At 40.2% G+C, this 23,962-nt stretch overlaps 1 protein-coding gene across 1 annotated transcript in view; it reads left to right on the forward strand.

Annotated features, from left to right (window-relative positions):
- The first annotated feature begins 2,678 nt into the window (after window positions 1–2,678).
- Window positions 2,679–23,962, forward strand: part of LOC148064101 (netrin-G1-like) — an 85,930-nt gene continuing 64,646 nt past the window's right edge. Inside the window, exons 1-2 of the mRNA XM_087811990.1 lie at window positions 2,679–2,960; window positions 12,540–13,119. Of these exons, the coding sequence (XP_087668116.1) occupies window positions 12,874–13,119 (246 nt within the window). The 5' untranslated portion in view covers window positions 2,679–2,960; window positions 12,540–12,873. The remainder of the gene's footprint in view (window positions 2,961–12,539; window positions 13,120–23,962) is intronic.

A 23,962-nucleotide genomic window follows, 5' to 3' on the forward strand; every position in this document is an offset into this window, starting at 1 on the left:
TAGTGCAGAGACGCCATCTAGTGGACTCTGAAGATAATGACACTGTTTCAAGAAGCTTCATCAACACATCACTACCATCTAGTGGACTCTGAAGATAATGACACTGTTTCAAGAAGCTTCATCAACACATCACTACCATCTAGTGGACTCTGAAGATAATGACACTATTTCAAGAAGCTTCATCAACACATCACTACCATCTAGTGGACTCTGAAGATAATGACACTGTTTCAAGAAGCTTCATCAACACATCACTACCATCTAGTGGACTCTGAAGATAATGACACTGTTTCATGAAGCTTCATCAACACATCCCTACCATCTAGTGGACTCTGAAGATAATGACACTGTTTCGTGAAGCTTCATCAACACATCACTACCACCTAGTGGACTCTGAAGATAATGACACTGTTTCGTGACGCTTCATCAACACATCACTACCATCTAGTGGACTCTGAAGATAATGACACTGTTTCATGAAGCTTCATCAACACATCACTACCATCTAGTGGTCTCTGAAGATAATGACACTGTTTCATGAAGCTTCATCAACACATCACTACCATCTAGTGGACTCTGAAGATAATGACACTGTTTCATAAAGCTTCATCGACACATCACTACCACCTAGTGGACTCTGAAGATAATGACACTGTTTCATGAACAGGTGCTACATTTTGGTCATGTTAAATTTAGATGTAACAAACGCGATAATACAATGTCACCTTTGACTAGTTATTCTATAGGTTAGAGTTAACCAGCTCAGCGTCCAGTCTACTCGTAGAAATTTCCTCCTCAGAAGCATTTTCAGAGGTTTTCCTTCCGTCAGATGAAATAAACAAACCTTTTGTAAATCAGCCCATTAGTCGAACAAAAAGAAAAGATCTTCTGGGTAATTACGAGGATATATATTATTAATGGCTGCTCTAATTGCAGGCCATAATTAAAAGCTTTGGCTTAAGAAAGGATTTGGAATAAATTGAATTAATGTGGCAGCCATAAGTTGCTGCCCTCGCCGCGCTCCACCTCTTGAGGAAAAAAAAATCTGATTAAACACAAAGATGAATTCCGAGCGCAAACACTGTGATGTTCAGGAGTGGGAGAGAGATCCACATCCCACGCACGGCGTGAAGACAACAGGGTTGAAAAAAGTGGACTGATTCTATCTCTGCGTCTCATCTCTGCAGGTTCTGCAGGAACATCTCCGCACAAACACACGCCGTCCCCAACACGCAGGTGGGGTCAGCCATGATTAAAGCCCAGGCAGGTAGACTCTACTTTGGAACAATCAATAGACCCCCGGGAGCCGAATCAAACGACAGACCCCTCCGTCTCCGTCAGACCCCCGTGGCAGGGAGGGAGTGGATGTGGAGGAGGTGAGAGGGCAGCCTCCATCTCGCTGTGTTTCCAGTGTGAGGCTGGTTTTCTCTTTGGATGGAATCCCTGCTTCTCTGATGTAGTGCGCAGCAGGCTCTGCAGGGTTCTCTCCATCTGACCCCCGCCACCTCTGACCCCGGAGGGGTCCGGGGGAGGTGGGCGAGCAGGAACATCAACAACATTAAGCGCAGCGGTGCCATCAAATATTCATGCGGGATGATTTGTAAAGTATCGCAACTGGAGTCCATCCATCAAGGTCAAGAGATTGGATCGCAGATGATATCGAACACAATGAACGGCGACACAATAAGTGACTGGAAGAAGAAATACTGTTTGATTTATGATGTCATAATTAAGAAAATATAAATAACTTAAAAAACTGTCTTTTTTTCCCCCCAAAATCAATCTATATTCAATTATTCATGTTGGAAATGTGACATCAAAAGTGCATTAATCAAGTGCTGAAGGTTTGACAACTGATGATATGATCGATTTTTTTTTAAATTAAATTCAGTGATTTTTGTACTGAGCTCGATTATATTCATATTTATTTTTATTTTTTAAATATCTGTATTTCTGAGAAGTTAAAGGATATTATGTACTTGTAGTTATATGGTCAAAAGAAAGAAAAATAAATTGCCTTTAGTCTTAAAATGTTTTATTTATATAGTAATAATAAATACCTAAAATTAACAATGATTTTAAATCAGATTAACAATATGATTGAGGTTTTTTTCTTTTCTTTTAACGGTACAAAAAGAAAGATAAGTAAACGCGGAATATTCGCTAAAGATTACGTCATTTTTATTTAAACTCCATTTTGTCCCAAAGTCACAGGACGAAAACGTTGGGTTAACAAAATACCGGGAGGATTGGGTGCTGCCCTGCTTCTAACCCTGGCTAGATGGGATGAACCCACGCCCTGTCCAACATCATCAGCGGAAGAAAAAGAATCCAGAGATTTTTATAAAATGAATAAAACATTCATATTTTCATCGTCCTTGTCTGTTTTTATATTTAATAATTCGAAAATATAGTGTATATGATTTAAAAAGAGGATTGTAGTGATCAATTGTTGGAGTTCAGATGATGAAAAAAGGTGATAAAAGGCAGGTGTGATCTATAGAAGGTCATTGATTCCTCAGTTTGTCTATTATGATAGCGAAGTCACGGGAGCTGTCCGTGGTGCTGAAAACACTCTTTCGCAGGCGTCTCTCTTCACTTCTCGACAAGAGGAGGAAAAAAAAAGAGGTGTTGCTCTTCTCCCTCTTCCCCGCGCGCGTGTGTCTCTCCATCTCCGCCACAAGTTGGACTCGCGAAGGCGCGGTCATGTTCTGATCCCGCAACCTCACGCAGTTTGGCATCAGAGCAGCGTTGACATGCGTGTTCACGGCGACCTGTCATGGTGGTGCGCGCAGCTCGGCACCCAGCAGAGCAGAGGGTGACATCCAGGACCGCTCGCGTGAGGAGACCCAGGAGACGCACCTGAGCTCCCACCTCGAATCCCTCCTTTTTTTTTCACTCCGTCGTCCGGAGGATCTTTACCCTTTTCTTCAATCGAGGACGCGCTTTGACGTCTCCAGGTAAGTTCTCACCGCATTTTTTTTTCAACGATTTTACCGGACAAAATTGACGCGTAATTGTGTTTTGCCCCCGGAAAAAACGGAATTTAAACCCGTTAAGTTCGACTGGATACAACTTTTAATTGATCTTTAAAGCCTCGCAAAAGCGTTTAAAGTTCAAGTTTAGGCTTTAGATCGAGTTCGGGAGGACGAGACGTCGATGGAATGTGAATCCGTCTTTTCTTGCGCTGCGTAAAGTCTTCATCTCGATCGATCAACAACGATTCTCCGCGAAATAACAGTTTTCTTTTTATTTTATTTACAAATAAGTTTACGTAGACGATCGTCAGAGTTGCTTTTATGCGGTGATCTCCGTCAGGAGTGCGGAAAATGTGTCTTTACGCAACTCTTATTTGACTTGTTGACTCGCCCCGACAAGATTATTTTAACGTGAATATCTCATGTTTAATCCAAATAACTCGTAGCTTTAAGTACAAACACCTCTTTGTTAGACAGTTTAACTCAATAAATGCCAATTGAACGCTTCAAATCTGATGATTTCACGCATTTATTTTCTCCCCGTCGCGTCAATATCCAACAATAATGCGATATAAAAACTACATTTGAACCTGTTGCGCTGCTTGGATTGTGGCAATGCGCAAAAAAAAAAAACACGCGCGTCTCGAACACGTTCCCGTGAAGACACAAGTGTGATAGTGTGTCAGTCAGCTGGATATATTTAAGCAGGAACCCCTGCAAGATGGTTTTAGTTAGTCATTCAGGAGTTTAAATAATTCACAGCGGTGTTGTGGTGCACGTAGACACGCCACACAACAACACGTTTATCTCTCGATGACGAGAAGAAAACTGCTGGAGATGGGAATTGAGCACGAAAGGATTCCTTCCTGGGATCGACGTGAACGTTTATGTTGATCACGTGATTTAAGTTCTGATTTAAGGAAAATAAAACGCATTTAAATGAGAAACAAATCAGTTTATATAAACTGTATTTTTTTTCTATGACAAATAAAACGCCTCATGAGCAGGAAGTAGTAAACATTCTATTAAATTGATATATTTGAATTGTTATATATGTTTTTATATAACATTTAGGTAAGGGGTCTTGATTCGAGGAGGGGCCACATTTGATAAATGGTTAACGAGCAGGGGCCAAATGTGACATCATATCATGATAACAAGTGTTATCTTTTCTTACTAACTTATTTTTAACGATCACATTTAATAAATAATTTATTAAGTAATCCTAACAATAAGTCTGACATGTAGCAGCGTCACTTGTTTTCATTTGGTTTTGTCATTTTGTCAAAATCTTAAGTGACATTTAAAAAAACTTTAATTTTCAAAAGTTGTGTTTTTTTTTAACATTTTCTGGTTTAATAATTTGTATTAAAACTGATAAATGGCTACAAATAGAACTCGGAACGTGAGATTTTTTTGTACTATGCTAATTCCAATGGTATGCTAACATCCGCAGACAGCTACTGTAGCCAAAATGCTAATATATTTGAAGCGTGAAAACAATGTTAACAATCGAATCTTTGAAAAGTTAGTATAATGATGAATTAACACGAAGTTAAAGTACTCTCTGTACGTAGCTAACAATGTTTTTTTAAGTACATTAGCTATGGGTAGTGTGCTAATGCTAATACTATAGATATTGACGCTGTCTTAAGTTTATACTAAATACGGCAAAAATTCTCAACACGGTAAATGTATAAATGTATCTTTATCATTTATCGAAGTTGCACTCATAATTTTGTTAGGATTTTTTCTTTCTAATACAAGATACAAAACACGTTTTACTGCCCTCTACAGGCCAGTTGTGGTACATTCAAATTGTAATGGATTTCCATGGATGTTGGATGAACTTGTCTCGGATGACATCACTTGCATGACGATTACATCACGTCGTAAAGCTTAGCGGGCGACGACACAAAAGCCACAATAGAAAGGCAGACACGGAGGAGGAAACGCAACAGAAAGTGACAATCGGAGGACGAACACGAGCCAGGACACCAGCGCTCCGGCGTGCCAGGTGATCCCGCAGTGACCCCTGTGGAAGCGTTGGTTTTGGCAGCGCAATTGGTTGGAGGCATTAGCACGCTTATTGTTGCGACAGACAGCCAGCTACAAAGCATCCGTCTGCTGAAACTGGCTACGGAACAAAAGTTATTGGTCAGGAGTCAACAAAAATCTGCAAACAGATCCAAGCTCTGTTGTGTGTGTGTGTGTGGGTGTGTGTGTGTGTGTGTAACAGCTTACAAGGGATTGCTTCAGGCGGAATTATTGTTGCCAGAATGTCTTTTTATATTTGATAAAGCTCTGGAGAGGTTGTTTTTTTATATTTTAAACAAAGATGTTTCTCACATAACTTGCATGTTAGCAACAAGCTGAATTAGCTCCTCGTCTGTGTAGCTCCACAACACTTGACGCGCTACAGCTACACTAGCGGTGACGCCCACAGAGTAATGATGTTGCCCATTAGAAACAAGGGCACAGAATTTTGAGCTACATTTTCGCCTCAATGTTGTGAGTTCTATTTCCTCTAACATAAGTGCTACGATATCTCCAGCATATTTTACACAAAATGACAAGACAAATTGAAGCAAAGGGACCTTGTAAGTGATAGTTAAACCCAAATTTCACTCATTTTCTACTCGCCTTCATGTTGACTAAGGGTTGAGATTATTTTCAGATACAAACCGTCTTACTTCTCTTCATCCTCTCCGTCCAAAAACACACTTAAAAAAAATCGGAATACCTGTAACTTCCATCTTGTATTGAAGCTTCAACAAGAGGACTTGTTACAAATAAAAAATGGAACAAGTCTATATTTTAAGCTTGTTTGTAGTAGAAGCTAAAAGGCTAACGTGCTACAAAGACAGCTCATTAGACATTAGGAGCTCGCAAGAGATTTAGTGGATATAATTCTTCATGTCGAGGCCAAATTTCAAGAGGGACATTACAGACTAGTATTTTAGAGATATTTGGATGTTTTTAAGTGTCTTTTTGGACAAAGAAAAGACAAGCTCTGGTCGTTACTATCATATAGATTTGCATTTTTGTCTATAACTCTAAGAAATAACACATTACTCTAAAAATAATCCCAAACCTTAGTTGACATGAGGGTGAGAAGAACATGAGTAAAATAAAACACGTAAACTATCACGTAAACTAAAAGAGCTACGTAAGTAAAATACATTAAGCGAGAAACCACATTTCCTTAAACTAAGCTAGTATAAGACATTACAAAAAAACACATTAAAGAAACAATACAATTTGCCAGCGTTATCGTAGCTACTATTTTAAAAACATTGCTACTTCAGCGATAGCAAAATGGCTACCACTGTACACTATACTAGAGTACATGTTTAGCTACTTTAGTATGTGAAGTTTCCCACTTCACAATGCAATCCTTTAACTAATGCTGAATCAAAAAACTTGTTTATGTTTCTACTTAAAGTGCAGTTTCAAATGTTGAAGTCTTCCTCTCCAAGATGCAGTAAGTCCCTCATCAGGACCATGTTTTCAACTTAGTACCTTATGAAGTTGGTTCATAAATCTGGGCGAACGAAAGGTTACGAGAGTCCATTATGATGTAATAATGGCTTCACTCCTCCTTCAGCCAGCTGTAATCACGCTCCACTTTGTTTATACAACAAGTACCCTGGAGGTGGAGACCTTTGGGATTGAATACACGCAGTGAGAAAAATCTGTGTTAGACCAATCAAAGGAGAGTGGGTGTGGTTATGCTAAACACGTTTTTATCTCCAGAAAAACAAAGTATTTTCAATGGGCGGAGCGTTGGATCATTTTCTAATGTCAATATTTCAATGAAAAGTGAGTTTTTTTTACAAACAGACACACACTGATGATACAATAGAGTCTAACATCACTTTAACACACACTAAATCAATAATTGATGAAGCTTCATGAAGCATTGTCAATGTCGTCCACTAGATGGCGTCTCTGCACTATTTTCCTTCGTTTTGAACAACTGTTCTAACGAAAAATAATTTTTAAAGAGATGGCGCCACCTACTGACCTCTGAACAACATAACACTGTTTCATGAAGCTTCATCAACACATCACTACTTTAAGCTACACAATCGTAGCTTGTGCTCATGTCTACATTTTAAAATAACAACACCAATATGTATGTAGCCGGTGTTTTACTCGACCACCGTCGGATTGAAAGAGTCCATTGTTGAGAGGAGCAGGTGGTTTCAAAAGACGGAGCCACAAAGGTTCCGGGGCCATCATTAATAAAAGAATAACATCCTCAGTGTGAGTTGCGACTAATATGAACCATGAGAGACGAATGCCTGCTGCTTTCTTAAAACACTCCTCCATGCTTGAGGTGCTCCCGGGATGGGATGCAAGCAGACACCAGGGGGTTTCTCAGGGGTGTTTCGGGAAGGGGAGGTGAAGGAAAGAGATGATGAGGAGATGGGAGATGGAGGCGGGTCACTTATATAACCAGGTTTCGCTTCGACATCGATGACACTCAATTTAAAATCAACTCTTTTTGATCAAACTATTCATATGAATCGAGACTTCGGGAAATATGTGTTGAATGCTGCAGCCTAGTATTAAATGATTTTTTTTTACCATATTTTACAAGAGTTACTAGATAGGAAGTCAAGGAGAGGACATCTCCACTCATGCATTTGATTTCCTTACGGAGTCGCTGGATGCTACAGCTTTTTTGCTACAATGTTTTAGTATTATTTAAAGTTACTTGAGTTTGATTCAGAACTAAGCTAGTTTAAAGGCTACAAAATAAAACGTTTCTTAATACCTTTCCTTTAATTTTGAACTCAAATGATACGAGCAACTTCCTGTGCTACTGGAGCCCCTTTTTATATTATGTTATATTTTTTTTAAGAAGCCTAGGGTCAAACCCAAGTCCCTCATCATGACCCTGTTTTGAACTTATTACTTTATAAAGTTAGTCTGAAATCTGGGCGAACAAGAGGTTACGAGAGCGATATTATGATAATAATGGCTTCACTCCTCCTCCGGCCAGCTGTAATTACGGCCTGCTTTGTTTATACAACAAGTCCCTCGGAGGTGGAGACCTCCAGGATTGATGACGCGGGGTGACCATCCGGGAGAGGCTCGGAGTAGAGCCTCTACCACTTCGCGTTGAAAGCAGTTAGTCGAGATGGGAATAGTATCAGGACGCCTTGGTGTCTTCTATCTGGCATGGGAACACCTCAGTATCACCCGGGAAGACAAAGACGTCTGTGTGATGAAGCTGCCGGAGAAAATGAAGACGGAAGGACAAGCGATGACACAATGAGATAAAGCTCAAGGGATGCTCTCAGACGCCGGCTGATGCATCAACCACGCAGTTTTAAAGGGCACCTGTGGCAGATGCTTTCCTGAGTACATCTCGAAGATAGGGCCACACCCCACATCTTTCTGAGGAGGAAGACCTTCTCAGGCCCAACCTTTAAGTCTCCATCGCGTCGAGGATTTTTATTCACGCTCTCCTCACCATTCCGGCATATCTCCGTCAAGCGTGGATGTTCGCGACCGCCCTGACATCTGTCTTTCATCAAAATAGATTTCATTACTCGCAGGTTCATGTGCATTAAATCCAATAATCCCCGGATGGGCGCCACTCGCTGCCACTTATTAGCTTTCAATGTTCCCTATTAAATAAGAGATACGATGAAAGACCTCCACCTCCCAGCTGCCGCCGCCGCCGCCTAATTTGACTGCTTTTATAATGAAACTCAACCCCTGGATTATTAAAGGGAGGGAGAGACGGAGCGTCAGCTGAGCGAGCGCCGCATCTCCTGACGCTTTTGACATTTATATTTGTGAAAATTTGATAAATGTGTTCTGCCGCTCACCGTCGCTTATTCATGAGAACGCCAATCGAATCATCAAAATCTTGTAATTGTCCACTTCCAAAGGGGGGGGGTTTATCTTTTGATGGATGGCGAAGGAACTCTAGGGGTGCATTCATACGTATCCTTTCAGCTGCTGGAGGTTTCTCTTCACAGAGGGAGAAAATAAAAAAAAACCTCCCGACAAGGCTCAGTCTGAAGGGTCCGGATCGTAGCCGCTGCTCAGATGATGATCGGCTTCTGATGATATTCAAGCCCCGAGTCATTCGAAGGAAGAGGACGCGTCGGGTTCAGGGGGAAAGGAGGAGCAGTAATTGCTTCAGATGTGGTTAAATTCTCAGTCCACGTCTAAATACTGAGAGGTGCCCGAGGGCGGAAGGAATGAAGCTGCTGTAATGAAAAGCTGGGCGATGAAGAGAAATTCACGGCGTACCCTTGAGCAAGGCCTTAAACTGTAGGATTTTCAAGAAGGAAGGGCCTCGAACCCTGGTCTACAGAGGAGGTGAACCTTTTTTTTTTTTCATATCTCTAGAAAACCTACAAATATTTAACCTTCAATGGAACATTTTGGACCAAAAAACTCTTTCTTGTTATTCTTTATCCCTTCATTTTTGCTGAAATCATATTTTTACATTTTCAAGAATTCACCCAATGCTTCTCCAAAGCGACAATTTGACCAATTCAAAATCACACACTGACGGGAGTAGGCCGCGATGCATCAACACAATCAGGGATAAATGTCTCTATTAGATAATACAAGACTTTATTGATCCATCTTTTAATTATTTTAGGAAAATAGGTGAAATGGGGATTGAACCCCCAACCACTTTACCGCCCCAGACATCGCCCCACTTAAGCAACCAGTTCCAGCACTTTTTTCTACACCCCGATCGGTGAAAATACTCCTCCCGGGTGGTAGTTCTTAACTTTTGTTTTATCTCTGGGTCAAGGTGACCCTGAGGCCTGAAAAGACAAATGTGTTTGTGGTATCCCTTGTGTTGTGTCTGGGTCAAGGTGAACGACCTCCTCCACTATATCTGGGTTGAGCAATACAAGGGATACCTCACAAAACATTTGTTCTCGGGCCAACGGGTCACCCTGACCCAGAGATAATAATAAAGGTTAATGGCTTTCTCGAGTAGATCGAGTGATCTTATCGACCGTTATCGTGTAAAAGAACCTTTTAGGAAATGTTTATACTCGCTCAGAACCACGAAATCAGCGTGATCGATAAACTGATTAATATCCAAAAAATAGAAAATGTCTTTTTTGGAAAAAATTAAAACATTAAAAACAAAAAGTGTCTCTTCAAAAATAAAAAAAAATCACTGTTTTTAATTAATAACAAATAATATAATAAAAATCTCATGATCCAAGCGATTCCATCTCTACTACACAGAACTAGAACCTCCCATAATGCACTTGGACTCTCTGAGTAAATATCTAGAAATAACTATTACTTACTTACTTACTTAAATATCTTTTTTTTTCGTTCCTCGCCTCATCGAACTCCGACTCCACCGCCGACCATCGAGACCCGTGTGACCGATGAGTCCCGAGAGCTCTGGGAAGCACAACATCTCTCAAACAGACCACTTTCGGTCGCACAATATTACCGTAATGCTCACTAAATGCATCCACAGCCACCGGGGAAAGGGCTGCAGATTCGGTTTGAGAGCAGCTGAAGCAATAACTGACGCGGCTTCGACTCGAGAACTTGGGATGGAAGGAAGATTTTCAGGCCGAGGTGATTGTGAAAGAATGATGTACCGCGTTCAATACTTTCAAGGAGGGAGATGATATTCTTCACCACATCATGAAGAGATAAATGCAGTGTTTTCAGTCAAAGAATATTTCAATACGTTCTTGGCTTTGGGTTTTAGATGAAGATATTGTTGAAATCTCAATAGTGTGTAGTTTCTTGTCTCAGTAACACAAAACCTTACTTTAAATACACCCAGAACATCCAGAAAAACACAATGTTACTGTATTTATGTTGCTCTCATGAGTTGAACTGATCCAAGTCTTTTAACTTCTGGTTTAAAAGAGAATACACAACTTCTAAGACCTACTGTATACTGTGATGATAGTTTTTATAGTTAAGATAACTTGAGGGAAAATTTGAGCTTCCTTTAAATAATATTTTTTAGATATGTTTAAGAGAGAGATTCTGCTTCAAGAAATATTCCCAATTATCCCTCATTACCTCAAAAACCGAGTGAAATTCTGCTCACTTTCAAATGTGATGTACAATAAAATGTTTGGTTAATTGTGAAATTAAAATAATACATTTGTGTATGTATGTAAAAATGTGTTGTTTTCACCTTAGTCATTATATTTACCAAAAAATAAAATAAAAAATGAATATGTTTTGTGTTTATTTTTTTATTTTTATCCAAAAACATAATTTTTTATCTTTTTTTCTTTGTCCTATGGGTGAATATTTCTTGCCCCTCAAAATAACTTGAGATCATATTTAGAAAAACATTATTTTATTCCCAAAGTTAAATTTCTATTAAAACAAAATCAATGCATATTCTATATTTTTTAATGCCGTTTTTTCTCTTTTTACTCATTTTCTGCGCCTGTTTTTGAAAGTTTTTCCATCATATTTTGGCTGTTCGCTCCTCAATAGATAGATATACTTAAATAAGATAAGATAAGATGTTTGAATACGATAAAATAAGATCCTTCTTTTAAAATAGGATACTTAAAGAACATTCTTAAATGAGATAAGCATAGATACTTAGATAAGATAAAATAAGATACTTAAATAAGATATAATAAGATACTTAAATAATATATAATAAGATACTTAAATAAGATATAATAAGATACTTAAATAAGATAAAATACTTAAACAAGATAGGATAAGATACCTAAATAAGATAGTTAAATAAAATAAGATAATATACTAAAATAAGATAGTTCAATAAGATATAATAAGATACTTAAATGAGATAAAATAAAATGCTTAAATAGGATAGGATAAGGTACTTAAATAAGATATAATAAGATACTTAAATAAGATAAGATACCTAAACAAGATAGGATAAGATACTTAAATAAGATAGTTAAATAAAATAAGATAAGATACCAAAATAAGATAAGATAGTTAAATAAGATATAATAAGATACTTAAATAATATATAATAAGATACTTGAATAACATATAATAAGATACTTAAATAAGATAAAATACTTAAACAAGATAGGATAAGATACTTAAATAAGATAGTTAAATAAAATAAGATAATATACTAAAATAAGATAAGATAGTTAAATAAGATATAATAAGATACTTAAATAAGATATAATAAGATACTTAAATGAGATAAAATAAAATGCTTAAATAGGATAGGATAAGGTACTTAAATAAGATATAATAAGATACTTAAATAAGATAGTTAAATAAAATAAGATAAGATACCAAAATAAGATAAGATAAGATAGTTAAATAAGATCAAATAATACCTAGATCAGATATAAGATAAGGTTCTTTAAGAAACTTCATTCTTGGTGGAGAAGAAAGTAAATAAAACGTGTTTTTCACTCCAGAGTTTCAAGCCACAAAAGTCTTGGCTGTCAGTCTCTGAGTGATGGTTCGGTCTGAGGCCTGGGATTATCTAATCTCATGCCTTCAGAGAACGTTGTTATTTTTGGTGAATCTGTTAAAAAAAAAAACGTCACCCTAAATTGTCTTCCTCTCGCTCTTCAGGATGCTTCCTCTGGCGCCAACCGTCGAGGGATCAAACTAATACATCTGAACCTCGAAACGTCTCGCGAGGCGTCTCGCCGCGACACATCTGACCGAACCCTGACCTCCTCGCCGCCAAGAAGAAGAAGAAGAAGAAGAAGAAGCTCACTTGTTGACGCACCTCATCCGCCGACTACCATCTCGCCCCGACAACTGAATGGAGGCTAATCGTCGCCCGGAGCCATCCATCCTCGGAAAGATGCACTTCCCAAAAAACGCAGCAGCGTCGCCGCTGAGTTAGAAGAGTGACGCGGAAACGAAAAAAAAAAATCGACGGCTCTGCGAACCACCGACGATGCTTTGGCCGATTCTCTTCGCCCTGCAGGCCGTGTGCGGCGGCGCGGCGCACGCTATGCAACATTACCCGGCGGCCTGGGGACACTACGACGTGTGCAAGTCTCAGATCTACACCGAGGAGGGTCTGGCGTGGGACTACATGGCCTGTCAACCCGAAGCCACCGACATGACGAAGTACCTGCGAGTGGCCCTCGACCCCCCCAACATCACGTGTGGGGATCCGCCAGAAACGTACTGCGCTCTGGTGAGTTGTAACCTCGGCCGTCCCCCTGATGAAGACGAATGGGCCCGTAGGCCGGATCACACGGCATTCTGGGTCAGGGTGGGGTGGGGGGGGGGGGTGCGTCGCACACGAGGCAACACACTGCGGCGGCAGATTAATGTACACACACCGCATGTTGGACACGAGCAGACGCGCAACACGAGCCGTGACGGATTGAGGGTCAGTTAAGTGACAGTGGGCAGTGGACAAGGACGCTTTGGTGTTAATGCACCAAAACTTTATCACCATCTTGTCTCTACACACACACACACACACACACACACACACACACACACACACACACAGACACACACACACACACACAGTTGATTCAGAACTCTGCAGTGAGAATTCTGAGCCGCTCAGGTAGAAGAACTCACATTTCTCCGATCCTTAAAACTCTTCACTGACCAGAGGAGAGAAATCTTTTCAGGCTGTTGCTCCTAAGCTTTGGAACGATCTTCTCTCTCTTTGCACTTGATGATCTACTGACTCCTTTAAGAAACATCTTAAGACGTTTCTATTTGTTCAGGCTTTTCCTTGATTTTCTGGAACTCCTGTTGTGTTATCAGTATTATCTTGATCTTTAAAATATATAGTTAATTGATTTTTGTTTTGATTGTTTAAGCGCTTTGTGACCCTGGTCTAGAAAAGCGCTATATAAATAAGAATTACTTACTTACTTACTACACACACATATGTAAGTAACAACTGACACCTACAATTGTGTAGTAACTGTTAAGAAAATGGCTGAAACTAGGTGTAAAAAAAATGCCTGGATTTGAAAAAAAATCATAATTTTGAATTATTGCTTCTTTTTCCGAAGTATCATGTTTGACCTTGACATCGAGAACACTTGATTTTTATGCCACATTTGAGGACGTTGGTTTTAAAACCAGAAAAGTATGATCACATTTTGTACCTTAAAAAAAAAGACACAACATTTGGTTTGGGACAATCAAATTGATTATTTTTGTCAAAAACTATGGTCACATTGGGGATATTTCGGGGTGTAGTACCTCAAACTTAATCTAGAGGCAGAGTTTAACGTTTTATTTTTTCATAGATGAGTAACTTCAGTAAAGAAGCAACTTTTGTGGATATCAGTTATTTTTGGATTTAAATTTTGGGACGTCTACAATGGACTAACACAAAATAGACACTAAATCTTGGCCCCACTCTAATTGGCCACAATTCTGAAAAAAATTCACCAATTTTGGGTTCACTAAACGCACAAATATAAACATCTAAACAAAAAGAAACACACCAACGTAAAGCGATGAAAATGCTAGAGGAAAAGTATTGGGAAGGAAATCTCATTGATATTGCTTTTCCAGAAGATTTTCCGTTTCATTTAAGAAATAAAATTCAGCGCAGGCCATTGTTACCTCCCCCAAGGAGGTTATATACGTCAGCTAAATAAGTAAAAATGCAGATGGAAGGATTTTTCGTGACATCATCAGGGAATGTTGATAATGATAAAAAATAAACCGACTTAAATAAATGTTGGTGATGCCACGTATAAGAATCTGGATCAATGAATCTTTTGAAGGATGTGTAGCGAGAGAACTGCAGTTCCTTCTTCTTCAGTCCTACTGCATGATGGGAGTTCAGGAACTCTGGAGCCACTGGCTTTTACTAATGAGATAGTTGCGAAATTTCAAATGCTAAAAAAGCATAGCCTTACATAGATAAAACACTAAAAATTAAACTACAGGAAGTACACAAGTGTGGTGCTTTAGTAGTTTTACACTAGTATTGCTCTACATCTATTTTATAATTTAATAGCTTTTTAGGCATTTGAAATAGTAACATAGTAACAAGTATTCCAGAACTGGACACAAACTTAGTCACCAGGCATTTGTCCTGATATTATCCCTGAAATTTGAACTTTGGTTTGATATGTGAATCAAAACTTCAAGCTACGTGGAGCTGATTAAATATTTGACAGCATCATTTCCCACTAATCTGACATCCCCTGAACGCATCATCCCTGAGCTCGTCTCTCTGACGAGTCGCTCCCCGGACGTCTTGAGTGAGAACACGAGCCGGACTGAGCGACGAGCTGTCGAGCGAGCGTAAATGAAAGACCCGCAACTGTTGATTGATAACAAACGAGTTTTTTCGCCCAGAAAAAAACCATCTGCTTCGATGTTCTTTTGTGATCGAAGATGAGAAAGAATCGCACTTTATGATCGGAGGGTTGAAAGGTCATCAGATCACAAGCAAGAGAATCAATAAATGAAAATATATGTTTGTATATACATAGATTTGCAAGTTTAGTTCCCTTCCGGGTGATGATGTTTGCCGATGATACAGTGATTTGGAAACAGTGTGAGAAGGAGGAACGCTATGATCTTGTCAGATTAATGGAGGTGAAGAAGAGAATGCAGGCAGGATGGAACAGGTAGAAATGGCATCATAGTATAAGCAAGAGAGACCGTACAGGACAGATGGAATGATGGGAAATCAAAAAAAAAATGGATGGATCAATTGTAGAACTAGTAGTATGTGTTTGAAAAAAAAAAGCTAAAAGTGTTGATCTTTGGATTTAATTGTATATACAATTTGTCGACATATATTTTTAAATATTATTTTCAATTATTTAAAAATGGCAAAAATGAAAAACAAATGGAAAATAAAGGGTCAAAGACAAACTTACTTTGAAAAAGAGAGTTAAATTAATTATAAATAAGGAGCTTAAATCTAAATTGATTCATTACTTCTTGAGACATTTTCTAGTTTTCCTCATGATGATCTGATGAAGCTTCATGAAACAGTGTCTTGTTGTTCAGAGGTCAGTAGGTGGCGCCATTAGTTCAGAAGTGATTTTTTATTAGAACAGTTGTTCAAAACAAAGGTAAAATAGTTCTGAGACGCCATCTAGTGGACTCTGAAGATAATGACATTTTTTCATGAAGCTTCATCAACACATCACTACCATCTAGTGGACTCTGAAGATAATGACACTGTTTCATGAAGCTTCATCAACACATCACTACCATCTAGTGGACTCTGAAGATAATGACACTGTTTCATGAAGCTTCATCAACACATCACTACCATCTAGTGGACTCTGAAGATAATGACACCGTTTCATGAAGCTTCATCAACACATCACTACCATCTAGTGGACTCTGAAGATAATGACACTGTTTCATGAAGCTTCATCAACACATCACTACCATCTAGCGGACTCTGAAGATAATGACACTGTTTCATGAAGCATCATCAACACATCACTACCATCTAGTGGACTCTGAAGATAATGACACTGTTTCATGAAGCTTCATCAACACATCACTCCTTTAGAGAGGAATAGTTCGAAGAGTCAGAGTTGAAGATTCTGAGGATCATCGAGGGTTAAAAAGCGACATAAAGATCTCAAAATGACTACTTTTGTCCGGTGAAGAATTCTTCAACAAACTGAAACACTGTAGCTACCTGTACACACACACACACACACACACACACACACACACACACACACACACACACACACACACATACACACACACACACACACACACACACACACACACACACACACACATACAGACACACACTTCTTCCTTAGTAGCTGCAGGCCTTTTTTTTCACTTCAGGTAACTTTATTGGGAGCCGTTTAATATTTAATGTTTGCCCTTAAACTAAGTAATTATAGGCTGTAAGACTCTCTCCATGTATCCTCCCTTCGACGATCCATATCTATCTAAAGTTCAACTGAGGGTTGGATCTCTCCAGTATAGCTCAGGAGCCCAGAGGCTGCTGCAGGAGAAGTGCATCTCCGTTTGTGGACAACATCTGCGTGTAAATATTTACCAATTAAAAAGGGCATTTTTAAGAAGTTTATATTCACGCTGCTCCAGATGGTGCAGAGACGTGGAGTGCGACGACCGGATTTAAAAAAAAAAAAAAAACTGAACTGGGCTCCTGCGGTGAGACGTCCTGCAAAGCGTTATGAAAACAGAACCTTTCTGAGCCCGGAGTATAGACTAGAAGTTTTGTACAACAGCGTGAAGAGCAACACCGGGACGCAGAAGGTTGAGGAAGCAGGTATTTAAACTTCACAAAGATTAATTTCATACTTTGAGAGTTGGTCAGCAATCCTGTGGGATTCATTAGTTTGTGGCCTGATGGGGTTTTGAAATATGTTTTGGTGGCTCGGAATGAAATACAACACACATTTTAGGGCAGACGCATGAGCAACCAAGATGCAATGAAAAGCAACGCAAAAGCAGCACAAAAAGATAAGCGATATCGACTTCAGACACAAAAGAAATGAAGACCGCAAGATGCAAAAGCGCTAAAAACGCTTGGCAAAGATGTGAAAGCAATGAGACGCGAAAGCAACATCACACGAAAGCAACAAGAAGTCAAAAGCAACAAAAACGTGAAAGCAATGAAGACACTGAGATTCAAGAGCCAACATAGACGACGAGATGCAAAAGCCACACAGATGCGAAAAAGAGAGCAAAATAGATGCGAGAACAACATGGACACTTAAGTAAGTAAGTAAGTAAGTAATTTTTATTTATATAGCGCTTTTCGAGACCAGGGTCACAAAGCGCTTAAACAATCAAAACAATACTCAAAAAAGTACATACTTTAAAGATCAAGATAATACTGAGAACAACACAGGAGTTCGAGAAATTCAAGGAAAAGCCTGAACAAATAGAAACGTCTTAAGATGTTTCTTAAAGGAGTCAGTAGACTCCATCAAGCGCAAAGAGAGAGGAAGATCGTTCCAAAGCTTAGGAGCAACAGCCTGAAAAGATTTCTCTCCTCTGGTCCTGAGCCGTGTGCGTGGAACCATCAGTAGATTCTGATCCACAGACCTCAGAGCCCGAGCTGGGGTGTAAGGCTGGATCAGATCAGTGATGTAAGGAGGAGCCTGACCATGAATAGATCTGAAAGTAAGAACCAGAATTTTAAAGTTGATCCTGAAAGAAACTGGAAGCCAGTGAAGAGGTTTAAAGGATCGGAGAAATGTGAGTTCTTCTACTAGAGCGGGTCAGAATTCTCGCTGCAGAGTTCTGAATCAACTGCAGACGAGACAGATCCTTCTTGTTAAGACATGAAAACAAACAATAGTCCAGACGAGAAGAAACAAACGCATGGATTACAAGATCCAGATCATGTTCCGACAACATTTTCCTAAGTTTAGAGATTTTTCTCAGTTGAAGGAAACAGTTTCTGGTCAGTTTTCTGCAGTGTCGAACAAGAGACATGTCTTTATCAAATACAACACCCAGGTTTCTCAGGCTCAGTTTGACAGATTGACCTAAGTCACCCAAGTACTGACTCAACCCTGGAATCAACCCTGGAATCTTATCATCAGGATAAGAACTTAAGCAACGTAGATGCCAAAGTCAAAAAGAAGCGAAAGCAACGAGACGCAAGAGCAACAAGATGTCGAGAGCAATGTGGACGTGAAGGCAATGAAGAGGCAGAGATTCTATAGCAACAAAAATGCCGAGATTCCAGAGCAAAATAAATGACGAGATGCGAAAGAAACAGAGGCGCGAAAGCAACAAAGACTCGAGAGCCACATAGACACGAGAGCAACGTAGATGCAGAATCAACGTATACGCGAAAGTAACAAGATGTCGAAAGGAACGTGAACCAACGAAGCACGAACGCAATGAAGACGCCGAGATTCGAGAGAAACATAAATTACGAGATGCGAAAGCAACATAGACGCAAAAGCAACAGAGACACTTAAGCAACGAAGATGCGAAATCGACATAGACATGAAACCAATGTAGGCGTGAAACCAACATGGAGGCAAAATGACGAAGATGCAAAATCAACAAATATGCTAAATTAACAAAGACATCAATATGCAAAAGCAACAAAGACATTAAAGCTCAGAAGATGCAAATTTAACGAAAACGACAAAGCTCCGAAGACGTGAAACAAATGAAGATGCCAAAGCAACTAAAAAAAGCTAATGAAATGCAAATGAAAGTTCAACGTAAACCCAAAAGTGACGTCATTCGCTAGTGCATCACAAATGTTGATTACGAATCAACTTTCAAAGGCGAACGCTTAAACATCATCGGTAGAAAACTTCTATGTTTTACTATGTTTAAACAAAAATGACAAAAAAAGAGAGATTTGAAAGAAACTAAATAATTGGCCATTTTGTAAAATTGTAGGGACTGAACAGATTCTACTGCTGCAAACTGTGATTTCAGTCCAATAGAGAGGTAGAAGAAGAAGATGATGGAACATCAGTCAAAACATCGGCGTCTCATGATCAAATATCTTCTTGCTCTTCTTAACGAGGAGCTTAATTAATGGTTTTCTATGAGTCATTAATAAATGCTCTTTTGATTCATCATCTAGCAAAGGCAGGGAAACAGTGGGATGTGATGGAGGGATGTGATAGAGGGATGTGACGGAGGGATGTGATGGAGGGATGTGATGGAGGGATGTGATGAAGGGATGTGATGTAGGGATGTGACAGAGTGATGTGATGGAGGGATGTGATGGAGGGATGTGATGGAGGGATGTGATGAAGGGATGTGATGTAGGGATGTGACGGAGTGATGTGATGGAGGGATGTGATGGAGGGATGTGACGTAGGGATGTGACGGAGGGATGTGATGGAGGGATGTGATGAAGGGATGTGATGTAGGGATGTGACGGAGGGATGTGATGGAGGGATGTGATGTAGGTATGTGATGGAGGGATGTGATGGAGGGATGTGATGGAGGGATGTGATGAAGGGATGTGATGTAGGGATGTGACGGAGGGATGTGATGGAGGGACGTGATGGAGGGATGTGATGGAGGGATGTGATGGAGGGATGACAAGTTACTCCAGCACGTGACTTCCTCCCGACATGAGATCCAGGTCATTATTGTCCAGATGATCAAGAGCGAAACCCGACGAACGCTTCGGCTCAAACGACCGTTAGGTGTTTGATCTGTTCCTAAGCCAGAGCGCGGTCGGACCGACACTGGTGACCTTATCCACAGGTGCTTCCTGGGAGTTTGTTGGAGATGAGAGGAGCATGCAAATGAGCTCTCTCGCAGCCAATCACGTTGTTTCCTGCAGTGGCGAGCGCCGGTTCTGATCGTTTCTCTCGAGAGCTCAACGTGGTCGAAAGACTTGAATCCTTCACTTCCACTCAATTTGCCTTCATTTCTGTGGATGTCTTTCACTCTCGTGAGACCATCAACCTTTTCTTCTCCTCGTCTTGGAGAAGAACTTCCGACTCCGCGGCCCCCCCTAGTGCTGGCAGGTCGTCATTGTGATCGACTCTTTTGTTGTGAAGAAGCTAATTAAACGTGTTCCTCCGCTGGGCGAGATCCCAAGAATTTGTCTGAGCTGAACCGAAATCCATTATGTCTTCGTGTGAACAGTCAAGAAGATAATCGGCTTCATAACCGTGATTAAGAAGTTCATTTATGAAAGGATTCACCTGCACACGTGCAGAGAGTTACTTCCTGTCATTAAACGCAAAAGCAACGTAACACAACATAAAAACATTTGCTTGAACATACGCGAAAGCAATGCAAGCGTGGAAGCAACGCAAACCCAAAATCAAAGCGAAAGTAGTGCAAACGCGAAAAAAGCGCAAACGCAAAAGAAGCGCAAACACAAAAGAAGCGAAAACGCAAAGGCAGCACAAACGCGAAAAAAGTATCGCAAACGCGTAAAAAAGTAGTGCAAACGCAAAAGCAACGCAAACAGAAAAGCAAAAGCAGCACGTAAAAAGTAGCGCAAACGCGTAAAAAGTAGCGCAAACGCGTAAAAAGTAGCGCAAACGCGTAAAAAGTAGCGCAAACGCGTCAAAAGTAGCGCAAGTGCAAAAAGGGGTGCAAACCCAAACGATGTCAAAATCAGCGCAAATTCGGAAAAAGCAGTGCCAGCACAAAAGCAAAAGCAGCACAAAAGCAAAAGCAGCGCAAAAGCAGAAGCAGCGCGAACGCAAAAACAAGAGTCAAGGACAGAATGTTGGACCTGGAATGTTATAGAAGAAGAAGATGAAGAGAGGGGGAAGGTCATGAAAATAGAAGAGTTGAGTAGCGGATGGTGCAGCCAGGTGAAGGATGTGACCGAAGAAGAAGTCCTGGAGAGACGTTGAAAAATGCAAAATCAAAAGCAAAGCAAACACAACATGAAACCAATGCCACCGAAACTCAAAAGCAACGCAACTGTGAAAGCGATGAAAAAAATTAATGCAAAAAACGTGAAACCAAAGCAAACACAAAAACAACACAAAAAAAACCAGCAAAAGTACGGCAAACTCAAATTCAACGCAAAAGCAACGTAACACAACATAAAAACATTTGCTTGAACATACGCGAAACAATGCAACCGTGGAAGCAACGCAAACCCAAAATCAAAGCGAAAGTAGCGCAAACGCGAAAGTAGCGCAAACGCAAAAACTAAGTGAAAGTAGTGCAAACGCAAAGGCAGCACAAACGCGAAAAAAGTAGCGCAAACGCGTAAAAAAGTAGTGCAAACGCAAAAGCAACGCAAACACAAAAGCAGCGCGTAAAAAGTAGCGCAAACGCGTAAAAAGTAGCGCAAACGCGTCAAAAGTAGCGCAAACGCGTCAAAAGTAGCGCAAGTGCAAAAAGGGGTGCAAACCCAAACGATGTCAAAATCAGCGCAAATTCGGAAAAAGCAGTGCCAGCACAAAAGCAAAAGCAGCGCAAAAGCAAAAGCAGCGTGAACGCAAAAACAAGAGTCAAGGATAGAATGTATGACCTGGAATGTTATAGAAGAAGAAGATGAAGAGAGGGTGAAGGTCATGAAAATAGAAGAGTTGAGTAGCGGATGGTGCAGCCAGGTGAAGGATGTGACCGAAGAAGAAAGTTTATTCCGCTCACGTATGATCTACAACGTCCCATCCCTTCGCCACAGGGGTCCTGGTCAGTGGGGGGGCAGACTCTCACAGTGAGTCCATCTAGGCCCGGGAGAGGACCAGAGGTCAGAGAGAAGTCCAGATGAAAACTAGCCTCGCCCGTATTATAAACAGCAGAGATATAAGTACGCATTTGAAAACCACCTCTTCCTGGATGAAGAGAAGATCAGGGAGTTGTTTTATTTTTAGCTGCGCACCTTCAGGGCGTCTAGGAAAGTGTGTTGATACCACAGTCGTTCCCCGCAGTTGACTGTAGCTGTCACTCACCGTCGCTCAACATCCGCCTGACGGCAGCGGGGGGGACCAGAGCGGCTAATCTGGTCATTAGCATGCTGACGACGACGCTAACCTTTGGATAAGAGGACGGAATAGTCGGAGATCGTAATGAGCCGCTTCAGCTTCATCTGAATAAATTGTCATTTTAATTTATTTTAATGAATTTAAATCTTGCTAATTGATTATTTTACTCTGAGCGTTTGAACCTAACGTGGCACTAGTTTGATTAAATTTATTTTGTCGTCATTATGTCACGAGAAACACGAGAAAATGTTTCTCACAACATCCAAAGATCTGCCTCCACGTTGGTTCTTCTCGTGTCCACGATGCTGACTCAGTGAAGCTTTGAAAACGAAAACTTCCTCTGATGATGCCTGAAATAAAGAGAGAGAGAAAAAAAGGTGACCCACGATTAAGTAGGTAAAAAAGATGTGCATTGAATTTATTGGATAAAAAATAAATAAATAAATAAAATTCAAACGCAATAGTAACACAAAGGCAACAGCAAAAGTTATCGAAAAGCTACGCAATCGTAATAGCAAAGGCACCGCAAAAGCAACGCAAAAGGAAGGCAAGCATGAAGGCATTGCAAAAGTACCATAAAAAGTAGCGCAAGCGCAAACGAAAAAGCAGCGCAAGCGCAAACGAAAAAGCAGCGCAAATTCGAAAAAAGCAGCACAAACGCAAAAGCAGCGCGAAAGCAAAAGTAGCGCAAACACAAAAACGAGTTTAGAGAAGATACAATGTTGAACCTGGAATGCGAATACAAAGCAAGCGCAAATGCAATGCTAGTGCGGATGCAATGCTAACACGGATGCAACGCTAGCACGAATGCAAAGCAAGCACTAAAGCCACGCGAAAATAGCGTAAAAGCAACGCAAACGCGGAAAAAGTAGCGCAAATGCGGAAAAAGTAGCGCAAATGCGAAAACAAAAACGAGTTTAGACAGGATAGAATGTTGGACCTGGAATGCGAATACAACGCAAGCGGAAATGCAATGCTAGCGCGGATGCAACGCTAGCACGGATGCAACACTAGCACGAATGCAAAGCAAGCACTAAAGCCACGCGAAAGTAGCGTAAAAGCAACGCAAACGCGGAAAAAGCGCGAACACAAAAGCGAGTTTAGACAGGATAGAATGTTGGACCTGGAATGCGAATACAACGCAAGCGGAAATGCAATGCTAGCGCGGATGCAACGCTAGCACGGATGCAACACTAGCACGAATGCAAAGCAAGCACTAAAGCCACGCGAAAGTAGCGTAAAAGCAACGCAAACGCGGAAAAAGCAGCGCAAATGCGGAAAAAGTAGCGCAAATGCGGAAAAAGCGCGAACACAAAAGCGAGTTGAGACAGGATAGAATGTTGGACCTGGAATGCGAATACAACGCAAGCCCAAATGCAATGCTAGCACGGATCGGCGCAAGAGTGGATGCAACACTAGCGCGGTTGCAACGCTAGCTAAATAATGAAAAACACGGTTTATAAGTCCATAAAGTTGTGGTTGAAAAATCTATCAACTGTAACAAACGTATATATATATATATATATATATATATATATATATATATATATATAAATAAATAATATATATAAAATAAATAAAGCTCAAGATTACACACTTCATTATTAAAACTGAGATGGAAATAAAAAAATTAAAAAATAC

Source organism: Callionymus lyra, chromosome 16, assembly GCF_982586985.1.
Source record: "Callionymus lyra chromosome 16, fCalLyr1.hap1.1, whole genome shotgun sequence".
NCBI lineage: Eukaryota > Metazoa > Chordata > Actinopteri > Syngnathiformes > Callionymidae > Callionymus > Callionymus lyra.